This window comes from Penicillium waksmanii, assembly GCF_028829765.1.
Source record: "Penicillium waksmanii strain IBT 27052 chromosome Unknown utg000005l:1.0-5232799.0:1.0-5237142.0, whole genome shotgun sequence".
Taxonomy (NCBI): Eukaryota; Fungi; Ascomycota; class Eurotiomycetes; order Eurotiales; family Aspergillaceae; genus Penicillium; species Penicillium waksmanii.
Genome location: NW_026643252.1, coordinates 4,107,438 through 4,121,098, shown reverse-complemented (window position 1 = coordinate 4,121,098; position 13,661 = coordinate 4,107,438). Strand labels below are relative to the sequence as shown.

General features: G+C 48.9%; 5 protein-coding genes across 5 annotated transcripts; all 5 read left to right on the top strand.

Moving 5' to 3' along the window:
• Window positions 1–1,964: 1,964 nt before the first annotated feature.
• On the top strand, window positions 1,965–2,950 carry N7481_006449 (EGFR-like transmembrane domain-containing protein; the record flags this gene model as incomplete). The annotated part of the gene is made up of 3 exons (XM_057265668.1): window positions 1,965–2,310; window positions 2,333–2,575; window positions 2,646–2,950. The coding sequence occupies 3 exons, from the start codon at window positions 1,965–1,967 to the stop codon at window positions 2,948–2,950; spliced, it is 894 nt and encodes a 297-aa protein (XP_057123388.1).
• Window positions 2,951–6,098: 3,148 nt separating this feature from the next.
• On the top strand, window positions 6,099–7,463 carry N7481_006448 (nitronate monooxygenase; the record flags this gene model as incomplete). Its single annotated transcript, XM_057265667.1, has 5 exons — window positions 6,099–6,234; window positions 6,346–6,879; window positions 6,951–6,979; window positions 7,035–7,297; window positions 7,355–7,463. 5 exons carry the CDS (start codon window positions 6,099–6,101, stop codon window positions 7,461–7,463), a joined length of 1,071 nt encoding a protein of 356 aa, XP_057123387.1.
• Window positions 7,464–8,114: 651 nt separating this feature from the next.
• On the top strand, window positions 8,115–9,542 carry N7481_006447 (RNA-DNA hybrid ribonuclease; the record flags this gene model as incomplete). Its single annotated transcript, XM_057265666.1, has 3 exons — window positions 8,115–8,322; window positions 8,444–9,020; window positions 9,116–9,542. 3 exons carry the CDS (start codon window positions 8,115–8,117, stop codon window positions 9,540–9,542), a joined length of 1,212 nt encoding a protein of 403 aa, XP_057123386.1.
• Window positions 9,543–10,063: 521 nt separating this feature from the next.
• Window positions 10,064–11,967, top strand: N7481_006446 (putative Na/H antiporter; the record flags this gene model as incomplete). Its single annotated transcript, XM_057265665.1, has 5 exons — window positions 10,064–10,181; window positions 10,252–10,925; window positions 10,994–11,076; window positions 11,132–11,540; window positions 11,599–11,967. 5 exons carry the CDS (start codon window positions 10,064–10,066, stop codon window positions 11,965–11,967), a joined length of 1,653 nt encoding a protein of 550 aa, XP_057123385.1.
• A 571-nt stretch (window positions 11,968–12,538) lies between these two features.
• Window positions 12,539–13,645, top strand: N7481_006445 (metallophosphoesterase family protein; the record flags this gene model as incomplete). The annotated part of the gene is made up of 1 exon (XM_057265664.1): window positions 12,539–13,645. One exon carries the CDS (start codon window positions 12,539–12,541, stop codon window positions 13,643–13,645), a length of 1,107 nt encoding a protein of 368 aa, XP_057123384.1.
• Between the last annotated feature and the right edge of the window lie 16 nt (window positions 13,646–13,661).

Sequence of the window (13,661 nt, the reverse complement as noted above, 5' to 3'; positions counted from 1 at the left end):
ATGCTCTATCTAATACCGATTCAACTATTGTTGACCCGTGGTACTTCTTCTGTGCTACGAAAGAAAAGGCAGCACCGTAGTGAGATACCCATGTAACGAATATAAGCTCTTGTAGTTCTAACCCCAGGTTGTTTAATGATGGGGTGGGGCGGGGGCGACGACCCTACTACGGCCAAAAACCCCGAGTGCAGGCGTCTTAGGCTCCGACGTAAGTACCCATATTGGCTGTGGTCGGGATGTGTCTTATTTCGGAATCAGATTATTTTCGGCGACTTATAAATCCAACAGGGACATGGGTAGACTTTGGCCGGTATCAATCGCTCACTTTCCCACCATCTATTGCGTCCCTTCTAATAAAAATGGCCCAACAAATAATCACCTACGATATCAAGCCCACAAAGCTGGTTCGAAACTCTCCAAAGCCACTTCTGCTTTACAAGGGCTGTTTTCTCCGCGACCGAAAAGTCGACTGGTAGGGGTTAGAGGTACAGGATTGAGCAACCGATAACATTTAGTGCTAAGTCGCACCTTGAAGTCGAAGATACTGCTCTGAACTTAGCAATCCAATTATTCTTCATGAAGCAGGCGCTTTCGATCGTCTGGACCGGTGTGACGATTAGAAAAGCAGTATAGTTCGCCTACGCAATCGGTCTCTGCTTCACGACATATTTGTTATTCCCCTTCGTGCCGCTTACACTTGGATTCGAATTTGGCTTCCATGTTGTACAAAGAAAAAATGTTTCTGAAATCCTAAGTTGACACACTCTATGCTGAAAACAACTGCAGCTAGCAGGGCTGGACCCATCAAAAGCTTGCATGGGGTGTGAACAGGTTCGGCATCTGCATCCGCCATGTGGCTCCGCGGTAGTTGCTTCTCTAGCGGCGAGTCGTGCAAATGTCGTCGTTGCCTGCACGTCGCCCACCAATTATTGCCGCCCGCCCCCTACCTTCGGGCAATCATGTGGGGGACAGCGCTCGTGCTGTGTGACGGATCGCACCGCGTTGCATCGTATTTACCACGTCCCGTCCCCGCGGTTGCTCGACGTGAGATTGACCTGGCCGGTAGAGCACGGACCGCTGTCAGCCGCAAGCTCCTGCACTGCGGCGACCTCGGCGCCCAACCATCTAGTATTTAAAGAGACCATGTAACTACTCCAGGTCGGTCTCTTTGATACAAATAAGACCACATTGCCCCAAGAAGTACGCGCAATAATCCATCTCGAACACGTGATGAGTGTTTGAAGAGGTAACCAGGTTAACTGGGTGGTTAATTTGGTTCAAGTTGGGAATTATGTTAGCTTTGCGATATGATATCTATAAATGCAGCCAAGGAGCCGTCTTAGCTCCACTTCGTTGGCCTTTGGGGCTGAGACTGGATCCCTGAAAGTTGGGCGTTGAAAGTTGAAACACGAACCCAGCAGGGGGATATTATAGTTGGTGAGGGCAATTATTTTCTTAAAGTTATTATGTGGCATAGGGCTGAATCTATATATCTATACGAGCGACCACCATTAGGTGCTGGTCGTGCCCTCAATTCCCTTTCTCCCATCAGCCGCAACAGGCAGGAGATTCGGACCCCAAGCCGGTCTCTGCGCTAACAACGCATCTAGCAATGTGCCGCAGGTTCGTCTCTTTTCCTAGAATCCTTCACTGGACCTGCCAATCAAAGACGCACAAAATTCGCTGGGCTCGGCCAGGCTTGCAGTAGTTCCAACGCCAGTTCGAGGCGCAACTCCCAGCCAAGCTCTCAGCCTCAGTCAGCTCTACCTAGCAACGATCATCCTACTATCAAGAACTCCCCACAGCCTTGGGCCTGCTGAGTTTTCTTCGAAACGCAAGGGCCCTGGCTCGGTGGAACGCTCCTGACCCCGCAGTTTTCAGGTTTATTCCATTCTCCCATTCTATGGTTCGTTTTTTCTCGCAGGCAATAGTCTTTATCAAGACAGAATACAACTGTAATCATAATGTCGAACTCGAGCTCGAATCACTTCACCTGCCCGTCAGGCGGCACCTGGTACGTGTGCCCGGACGCGCCTCACTTCGTCGGCTGCTGCTCCTCGGACCCATGCACAAACGTCGACGCAAACAGCACCTCGCCATGCCCCAACGTCTATGCCGCCTCATTTGACACCTCCCTCTACGACAAAATCTCGCCCAACTCGTGCATCGACTCCGCGAACGGGAACGCGGACTGGTATACCTGCACCTCAACGAACCCACCCTTCCTCGGCTGCTGCGCGAGCTCTGCTTGCGAGACGGGGTGTCCAGTCGATGATTTACTTGCCGCTGCGTGGAGTTCGTCCAGTCGGGGTCAATTCGCCCTGTTCCTGAGACGAGGGCACAGGCGATGACGATGATGAGGGTAGTAGCGGAGGGGATGGGTTATCCGGCGGCGCGATCGCGGGAATCGTGGTTGGGGCTGTTGCGGCGCTGGTGATTATCGGAGTGCTCGTCTGGTTCTTCATGCGGAGAAGGAACAAGAAGGCTGCTGCGATGAGTGGACACGGGCACACGCCGACTGTTGTCGAGGGCGAGCATCAGAGGATGTATCCATCCCCGGCGTCGCCGTACCATAGTATGTACCAGTCTCCTTCCGGATTAGATCTATCTAAGTCTATTGGCTGATGTTTATTGCGTTTGCTTAGACTCGCAATTCTCCAGCCCTGCCGGCACGGCAGGAAAGGACTCGAAATACACGTCAACTTCCTCAGCAGGCATCAGCCTGCCCTCGCTCTCTCCCGGACTACCCTCAGAAAGCGGACGGCCAATTTCAGAATTCTACTCGAATAGTACCGGGAACGAGGATATGTCGCAGCAGAAATGGGCGCCGGGCCAGAGCTACGGGCTCGGTGTGCATGGAGCACAAAAACCAGAGCCGATACAGGAGTTGGACAGCAATGTGGCCGAGGTGCATGAGCTGGACGGACTCGGAGGAAATTGGCCGCGATGAGGCCTCGACCGTGGGGGGTTGGATGGATTGTGCATCGATAGAAATTGATTGTGAGTTAGCAATTTGTATATCCGTGTTATACCTAATTCAAAAGTCACATTCGCATGGCTTGAACGAACCCGGAAACTACACCTTGTTCACAACAACAGTCGCAGGGTCACTCTCTCTACTAGTAAGCCCCCATAGAGGATGATAACCAAATGGGGGTCTTGCCGTATGCCTGGATAAGGCTCAGGTTCTTGATTCGGCCGCTCACAGCAAACACATATACTCTAGCCATTCGTGGATATTGACACTCGATGGCTCCTTTTTACCACCCTGGAAGCAGTTTGCATTTCCAGCTGTCTACAGCATCAGGGTCCCCAACCCCTTTGTATGTCGTCAAGTACGGATACCTGCAATGTGCACGCTCCCATGCAACACCTCCGGATTGTCGTTGACAAACTTCGCGCCGGTCAGTCTGTCAGGAGCAACACCATATATACAGTATGCACACCTTGATGGCTGGTTCTCAATGGGGATGAGCACCTCTATTTCCCCTGCTCAGAGGCAGCGAATTGCTTTTGGTTTCTGCTTTCTTCCATCTCCAATTAGTTCTGCAGTATGTACAGTATGGATGGATTGATGGATAATTTCCATTTACGCTGACCCCTCGCGAGTTGGTTTACCCAACTAGACCAAAAACGAATCCGTTCTCAGCCTAGTGGATGAGGTTTATAATCAACCTCGCGAACAATATGCAGCCTACCACTTTTGTGTAAATACATGATTTTCGATCCACTTTTCTTATTGCTTGTACCAAATTTCCACGGTGAACTTTGAGCCTCACCGGCGAAGGCCTGTGATTGTCGCCACTTTAACCTGTGGAAAGGCTGGGGTAACTCCACTACCCCGGGTTGATGCGTCTCCCCACGGAGACATGATGGTGGTATTTTGCGCCAGCGCTGGAAATCGAACCCAGTCCTACAGATCAAAGAGTCACTGCACCACCGCTACTGGCAGTATGTACTGTAACAAACATCACACCATCCAATATCCTATCTCCGAAATATACTCGAGAACTTCTAAATTGATTATTTTGATTGTTTCTATTGTAAATGTGGGATTGAGCGCTATATGCTATTCCGTAGTTTGTTTTTCCTTTATAATCCTCTAGTATTTCTGTTTACTGATGTAATCTAAATTTACGACGTGAAAAGTACCTGTAGGGTGCTTTATTGTATTAATCAGTGATGACAGTTATCCCGTCTAAGTCTTGATCGGTTATAAAGCTTGGTTTAGGGTAGATAGATTTCATATATTGAAGTCAATCGGACGTTCACGCCTGCTAATTGCTTTCTTTCTTTAATAAATATCAGAGAATTCAGCGTTTGGGTTACGCTCTCTCCACTCGGGCCTAGCCTTAACCTTGCTGAACTGTAAATGGACATGGGCCTAAACTCAGGGAGCCTTGAAAGGCCTCGAGGTATAATCATTACCATACAGAAAGCTTTGTGTCGGCCACTATGTATATGAAATATATTAGGAGAAAGGTATATAGCTACTGGTAGGTGACATGAATTATCACTGGCACTGCTCCTCTTCAAGTGGCGGCAAGGCGGTTAATGAAGCTTTGATCCGTACCTAATGTGAGTCATCAAATGCGGAGAGAGAAAGAAAGATATCGGCCGATTGGCACTCGAACCCCAGTCTTATACGATGAAAACGCCCGTTTCAGGCGGTCCTGGGATTACCTAAGTTAGTCAGCGGTTTGATAGCCAATACATAATGTCGGAACGTTGTCGTTACAGTACGGACTAGTACGGACATGGCCAATTGAGTACTTGAGTGTGTTCATTTTAAATACTATGGAAAGTACAAAATATATGCGATGTGGGCCTAGTAAGATCGTTTAGAGATGTAAACATGGTTGAAAACAAAGGCATATGGGGGTGCTGAATATTCATCTGGTCCTCGCCATCCCGGAGTTGATTTACATCAATCACAATGACCCAGTTGCATTATTTGAATGCCGCACAGGTGCTTGGTCTCCTCAAGAATGATACAAATTCGGTCGAAGAGTATGCCCGTTCTCTCGGATCGCATCAGAGCGAGACAACATTGTCAAGGCGTGGGCCTACATTCGTAAGGTTCTCCGTTGATGCAGAGATATAGTTAAGTCATGAAAGATTGGCTTTCAAGGCTTGGAGGACTTCTGAATTGACAAATTCGGCCCCGGGGCCCTGTGTAACGAACTGGTGTTGTTACCATTCGTGGATGCCTTATGCCTACGGCACCACTCTAGGCATCCACGCCATACACCTGTGTATCTAGCCTTCTATCCTAGCTTCCTTCTTATTCTCCTCAAGCTATTACTTTCGTCGAACCGCTACTGCTTCCTTTGCTTCGTATGCTACGCCTTACGTTGATCTCTGTGAGTATCTGAGCATCCTCGCACCCTGGCGGTGGTTATATATACTACTAGTAGGCATCCTTCCTGCAACCATGGTCCTTTTAGCACTGTGAGTTTATTCTGAGGTCGCTCAGGTATCTAACAACCTCTGAGAAGGAATTCATTGTATACTATTTCTCGATAAATAAGAAAGAAAAATAGCTATTTCGACAGAGATCAAATAGTTAGTCGAAGAAGTGTATATTGATAACCGGACTTGGCATTATTGTAGTGAGGTAAGAGAGTTCCGGCTTATATAGCATTAATCGGTGTCAGTATTCATCAAATAAGGTGCTATAGTCAAGCTGGTTAAGATGCCTCGTTGTGGTCGATTACTGTCCTATAGTGGACAGTAGCAATTTCCAATTCCGAGGTGGCCCCGGTTCGAATCCGGGTGGCGCCATATTCATTCTTCTTCTTTTTGTATTTTTGATGTCCTTCCTGCAGGGAGGATACTGGTGGCACCGCGATGCGATGCGAGTCATTTTCTTTGTTGCTTGCCCGGTAAAAGAGGAATAGGAAGAACTATAAATTCACTGATATATTCGTTCCGAGCACATATACTGTAACTAGGCCCACCCTTCCACTAAATCATATATGACCGCCGTAAGATGTCAGAGGGGCGGGACTCTCGGATACCCCACCGTCATCATAAGACCTCATTACTTTTCACCTCTTTGAAATATACTCACGTCGAGAACCATCACACGCAGCAAAATGGAAGCCGTTAAATCACCAAAGATTCTGCAGAAGTGGTTTCCCCACACGACTAGTCCCTTCATCGCGAACGCCCCGATGCTCGGATTCTCGGATTGCGAGATGGCGAACGCCGTCAATAAAGCTGGTGGCCTAGGTACGTTAGATGTCCGAGTCCAAGTCTCCGTTAAGTTGAACATGAGAAGACCACCCGGAATCTACAATACGAAATAAAACCCAGATTGTTGTTAGTTAACCCAATCTACAGGCTTCATCGGCGGCGGCTTCGATTTCAAGCCCGAATCAACGCAGCTAGCAGAGCTAGACAAAACCCTATCAAAAGCCCGTTCAATTGCAGGAATCACATCTCCGACAGAAGCCTTGCCTATGGGCGTTGGCTTTATTACATTCAGTCCCGCTGGATTCGAAAATGCCGTCACTATCTTGCAAAAGCACCGAGTAGCCGCAATCTGGCTCGCATTTCCCAAGGCAGATATTGACCACGGATCTCTCGTGCAAATGATTCGAGACTCTCAAAAGCAGAGTGGCTGGGAGGCTAAGATATTTGTACAGGTTGGTACTGTACAAGCAGCTAAAGAGGCCATTGATGAGGGCGTGGACGTTCTCGTTGCGCAGGGTACTGATGCGGGTGGACATCAATGGGCGCAGGGGGCTGGTCTTATGTCACTTCTGCCGGAGGTGCGTGATGCAGTACGTGCGAAGTCTGCTTCTGAGAAGATTGCTATTTTGGGGGCCGGGGGGATTGTTGATGGGAGAGGGTGTGTTGCTGCTTTGGGGCTTGGTAGGTAGCACATCTTTGTGCCTGCTTGATGGTTCAAGTTTCTGGGCAAAGACTGACCACATATTGAATAGGCGCCGATGGAATTGTTATGGGAACAAGAGTAAGAAGATACTGTACTGCCAGAAAAGAGAGACAAGCTGACGTACGGAATCTAGTTCGTCGCAACTGCAGAGTGTCCTGCAGCAGAGCAGATAAAGCAGGCAATCGTCTCGGCCACCGACGGTGCTATTTCGACGGTCAAATCGGTTCAGCATGACATATTTCAATCCACCGATGTTTGGCCCGCACAATATGATGGAAGAGCTGTGATTGGAGTTAGCTATACTGATTCCCAATCGGGTGTTACCAACGAACAGGTCATCCAGCGGTATAATGATGCTAGAAAGATGGGACAGGACCATCGGCGAACAGTATGGGCGTATGTGACTTGATTATCATTACTAGCGGTGAAAATATAACTAACAAACTTCATTAGTGGTGCGAGTGTTGGAGTTATTGATGCTGTCGTTTCTGTGGACGAGCTGATTAAAGGTATACAGCAAGAAGTAAAAGAGGTCGCGGCAACAGTTTTGGCAAAAATCTAGCTCTAGGATTGTTTAAAAGCTTTCAAGATAGTCTGAATTAAATGCTGAATTAATCGCGCAAGATTTCGCCTAAGTTGTGGGCTTGAAAATACCCTTTTCCCAAGGTGTAGACGTCGAAGTACATCTCTGGAGAAGGAAATAGTATTCTTCATAGGAATTGAACATTAGGAGTAAAGATAAACCGACTGTCCGGTCTCAGCCGGATATCCATTTACACAGCGAGCTTAATTATCTTTTGATTTTGGGGAATGTTCTGTTTCTGTTGCTTCCCACTGCGACAGTCCCAATTGGGCAAGGTCTCCCCCCCCCCTTTTGACTTGACTTCGACCCCCCCCCCCTCGTCTCGTTACCCTCAAAACCCCCCAAAGAGCTCCCTCCTCTCTCTCTCCTTCGCTGCGTAACATCTCGACTATCCCGAAGCACGGGATCTTCACAATTTACGCTCCAGCCTGGTCTTTAGCTCCAACCCTGGGGCTCCGAAGTTTCCTCTTAAGCTGTCGCCCGCGGTTCACTACGCGACCCTGGATAATTCGCACTGGGTTGCAACCGCAACAGAACTTCCAAACCGGACAGACGCGATCCCACGACTCTCTTTCTTTTCTCCCCACAATACCCCTCTACTCGGGAATTCGCGACGACTGGACCGACTCCATGAACGGGACTACTCCTTCGCCTAGCCCGGCGCCCGGGCCGAAAGCTTCGCCGCGTTCACGACCTTCTGCCTCGCCCGCTGCGGGCACGAAGCGCAAAAGAACTGGCGGTACAAAATATTATGCTGTCAAGAAGGGATTCACACCGGGGGTTTATGAAGGGTGGCAAGATTGTCTAGCTCAAATTACGGGATTCAAGGGCGCAATCTGTAAGTGCTGTCCGGGCCCGCATGTTCAATGCACTGTTTGCCCCAGAACCCTCTCAGAGCTCTCTCCCCGAATCTACATTCTGAAAATAAAAAACTAACAAACCCATGCGCAACAATACAGTCCAATCATTTCTCACCTATGAAGACGCCAACGCGTTTCTAACAGGCGGCAAGATCAGTGGAGCTTCCGCGCAAAGCTCCGAGCCCAGATTCTACGGCATTCAACGTGGTCGCGCGCCCGGGGTATATACAGACTGGGCCACAGCGCAAGACCAAATCCGCGGCGTTACAAGACCGCGATATCGGAAATTCTCGACGCGCGAAGAAGCAGAAGCTTTCGTGAAAGCAGGAGGAGCACAACGGGTTCCACCCGCGGTCGGGTTTGGAGAAGTCAAACAGCCAGCCGGAAGTCATGGAATCGAAACTGAAAACCCCAAAGATCCAGACGGGATAGAATACCCAGCTGGAGATGGACCGTTGCCACGCGGGGCGGAAGATGGATTTGATCCGAATGTTATGCTGGACCCGGCGACAGGCAAGGTCGTTTACAAGGACGCTTCTAAGAAGGTGGCTACTAAGACACAAGTGAGCGGGATACCGGGGATGCTGCGTATTTATACCGATGGAAGTTCATTGCGAAATGGGACCGCGTTGGCATCGGCTGGAGTTGGGGTTTTCTTTGGACCAGGAGATTCAAGGTTTGTTTTGCCCCCCCCTCGTCCCCCATTATCTACATTATCCACCTCTCTCTCAAGGATGTTAGTTCTCTGACTCACATTCATCACGCTAGCAGAAATGTTTCGGAGCCATTGAAAGGCAATCGCCAGACCAACCAGCGCGCGGAGTTAACAGCGATTCTTCGGGCTCTGGATATCGCTCCTCGGCATCGCGATGTAACGATCGTGACGGACAGTCGATATGCAATTGACTGTGTAACCGTGTGGTATAAGAACTGGCAACGCAATAACTGGATGACGAAAGACGGCAAACCAGTTGAAAATAAGGATCTAGTGGAATCGGTCCTCGTGAATATTGAAGAACGAGTGCAACTGAAAGTGAAGACGTTATTCGAATGGGTCAAGGGCCATGCGAAAGATCCTGGAAATGAGGCTGCTGATCGGTTAGCAGTGAATGGAGCTCACAGAGGTGTCGCAGAGAAGGCCGAGGCACTGGAAGCCAGTCGCGACTTACCTGATGAGCTGTTGGAGGAGGATTTCTGATATCCAAATAATAGTTATGAGTAATGCAAGAGAATAAAAATACCATCCATTCAAAAGTAGGCATTAAATAGACCTGGAATTAATGATTGCACCGAGGACATAAAGTTTATAGATCTTGGCGGATGATCGGGATGCAAATGACCGCCGATGCCCGCCCGACGCAAGATTTCCCTTTCCCCTCCACAACAACCTGAGAACTGCATCTCCGTGCTAAGGCTTTCTTCTCCAGCAACCGTGGCTTGGCTTACTTGGCGACCGATACTCTACCCTATGATCTCTATATACTCGCCTCTGACTTTCCAAACTATGATTGAATAACATTCGCTTGCTGTTCCTGCCATAGCTTTTTTTGTGGCACATCGACCAAGAGACGTGATCGTGATCTCATCTCACTCTCATTTAACTCGCATCTGTCGAGTAACTTATTATAAACAAGCCGAACCTCCCCAGCTTCATAGGTCGGCGCATCTGCGCATGAGCACGCAAGTTCGACATTGTGCCTCACACTGCAAGGGACCAATATGCCGAGCCTCGCATTGATCAATTTCAACATAGTCTGCGCGACACTGGGAGGCTTTGTCTCTCTTTTCGGACTGGTATCTTATCTTTGCAAGGAGCAATTTTATCTCTCTGAAGCATGTAAGTCAGCCGAAAGCACTCACTTTACCCAATTAGCCCAGCCCAGCCCACAGTATTAATTCAAACTCAGTGATCTCATTGCTTGCCGGCGTAGCATTCTCGCCTCATGCAGCCAATTTCATAAGACCCGAAGACTACGCGCTGCACTCGCAGGAAAATCTCGATGCAATCACCTTGCATTTCACACGCCTGGTGCTCGGCGTGCAGCTGGTCCTAGCCGGAGTGCAGTTGCCAAAGCGATACCTGCAGATCGAATGGCGGAGCTTATCGCTACTTCTGGGTCCCGGAATGGTTGCCATGTGGTTATTCAGTAGTCTCATTATATGGGCTATGATTCCGAACTTCCAGTTCCTCCATGCTCTGATCGTGGCTGCTTGTGTAACGCCAACCGACCCCGTCCTGTCTAACTCCATTGTCAAGGGTAAATTTGCCGACAAGCATGTCCCCCGACCGTTGCAGCGAATCATCGTCGCCGAGTCTGGTGCTAATGATGGTCTCGGTTACCCGTTCCTCTTCTTTGGCATTTACTTGCTAAAGTATCTGGGTATGAATGGGGCGGGGTACACCGGTGGCGGAGGGAAGGCTATGGCGCTGTGGTTTTATGAAACCTGGGTCTACACCATTCTGCTCAGTGTTGTTTATGGCGCTGTTACTGGCTGGCTGGCTAGGAAGCTGCTTCATTGGGCGGAAGAAAAGCACTACGTGGACCGGGAGAGCTTTCTGGTTTTCGCAATTGCGCTCGCGGTAAGTTTCTAAATAAAGAGGAGCTGGCTTGTCATGTTGCCTTTGCTAACTAAATATCCTCTGTCTAGCTATTTGTTGTAGGAACTTGCGGTCTCATCGGGACTGATGACCTTCTCGCATGTTTTATTGCCGGAAATGTCTTCACTCAAGAGTATGCTATCCCTTAGAATTAAGCCCCGGGGGACGAGTTCTGACCTAAATTCTAGTGACTGGTTCCGCCTTGAGACCATGGACGACTCTCTCCAGCCTACTATAGACATGCTGCTCAACCTAGCTGTCTTTATGTGGTTCGGCGCCGTTTGCCCTTGGCCGTCCTTCTTAAACAACGACATCATCCCCATCTACCGGCTTGTCTTTCTGGGAATTCTCATTCTCATCGTTCGCCGATTGCCGATTGTACTTGCCATGCACAAGTACATCCATCAGATCGAGCACTTCTCACAGGCGTGTTTTGTCGGCTTCTTCGGCCCAATTGGCGTTGGCGCAGTCTTCTACCTTTCAATCAGTAGAGAGTTTTTGCTCGACATCAAAGTCGATGGCAAAACCCGAGAAGACGCCCAAAGGGTCGCCGACGCCGTGAACGTCGTAGTGTGGTTCTTGGTTATCTGCAGCATTGTGAGTTTCCCGAGAAGTAATGTCCCCTCCTCAATTAGTTACTTATCAGTACTACCAGGTCGTGCATGGACTTTCTGTACCAGTTGGAAAAGCCGGCTACCACCTACCACGAACGATCTCAAGTGTTATCAGCACAAGCATCGACGAGCCCGAGCCCGTTCCTATCTCCAACTCACGTAACACGCATAGCACCGCAATTCCGCTGTCAGATGATAGTTTTCGATCTCGCAAGCGTGGTATTCGTTCAGCTACACCGAATCCGCCAATCTTCCGCATCGGCCGCTCTGTGATTAAACCCTCCACAAACGAGCAACAGCCTGGTGCCGGACAGACCGATGAACCGGAGCGACCGGTCAACCTTGTTGTTCATGAATCTCCAACGATTTCAAATGATGGCGTAGAGGCTTCTGAAGCTCGCGTTGTTTGATATTTGGCGGGAATAGAGCGTGGGATTCTATTGACCGTCACTCCCTATATTATCGGGCTTTCGAGCTGATATCTTTTTAGAACTTCATTTTCGGCTCTCTGGGTTTTTTTCAGTTTGCTGATAGATTTTGATCTTCTGTTTTGCAATGTTATTGAGTACTGCTTCTTGTGCTGAAAAGAGAGGGGATTGCACAGTTATTCTTATACATTTTGTTTTGTTTTGGTGAATGAATGATATGGTCATTGTTTCGATTCTTACCACATTTCTAGATGACGATAGAATAAGCATTTTTTGTATACTGAGATCTGATAACTACTAGTGAAACCCCTCTGTGGCGCATGGGACATAGAGTACCCAATTAAAATACGATAGATAGATGAAAGCTACTGTAAAATACAGTAAACTACAGCGGAGTGTCCTGGCAGTTTAGAAGATTCAGTTCCAAGTTTACCAACTCATACCGTGAAGCCCTTCAACCCGCATAGACAGACAACCCGACTCCCCGACCACCAACATCATCTTTCAACTATTAGCCGCAGTATACAAGCCGTGGCCCGTGGAATTCAAAAAGATGGCCACCACAAAACCAGCCAAGAAAATCTTTCCAATAGAAACATTCATCTCAGACCTCCCGACAAGCCACATTCTAAAGCAAGCCCCTCCATCAGCTTCAGCTTCGGAAAATGCAGCCAGACCAGCCCGCGGACGTCTAGTCATTATCGGGGATATACACGGAATGAGAAAATCCCTCTCATCACTCCTAGACAAAGTCAATTTCTCCCAGCAAAACGACGACCACCTGATTTTCGTCGGCGACCTCGTTAATAAAGGGCCCGATAGCGCTGGCGTAGTTGATCTTGCCATGAAGCTAGGCGCGAGTGCAGTGAGGGGGAATCATGAAAATGCAGTTTTGCATGCGGCTGAGCAGATTAATGCCAGAAGGGATGATTTGGTGCAGGCTGGGGTTTTGACTAGTGTTCGCGGCGACAGGGACTCGGATCCCGGGCAGGCCACACCAGAGAGACCCCAGGGTCCGAGTTCTGGACCTGATTTCGAACTAGTTGGCGACATGGAGAATTTCCAAAAACACATGGCTGCCAATGCTCGTCCCGATGACGTGCAGCACGGTGCTGCAACATACACCACGGCATTGAAACTTTCGAAAGACCATCTGGAATGGCTAGCCTCTTTACCATTAATCTTACGAGTCGAACTACCCCGTGATATACCATCGCCTTTTGGCGAGAATTTAATCGTGGTACACGCGGGCCTCGTTCCGAATATTCCACTGGAGAGACAAGAACCGCATTCTATCATGCATATGCGGAGTCTCAATCGTGCATCGAGTGAAGGAGCAGAATTTCTCCCAACGGAGGACTTTGGCGAAGAAGGTTGGATAAAGGAATGGGATTTGTGGCAGGAGAGTCAGGAGTCTAGAACGACGGTTGTTTTTGGTCATGATGCGAAGCGTCGGTTGCAGGTGGGTAAGTATACGATTGGACTTGATTCGGCCTGTTTGTATGGGCACCAATTAAGTGCGCTTGTTATTTCGGTTTGTGAGGGACAAATTCAGCATCAGGTTGTTCAAGTTGATTGTATTGATGAACCTGTGGTTCCGACAGTACCTGTGCCTCAGCCTGTGACTAAGAAGGAAAGTATTCAGACAGAGACTCAATAATAGAGAAATTTCATAT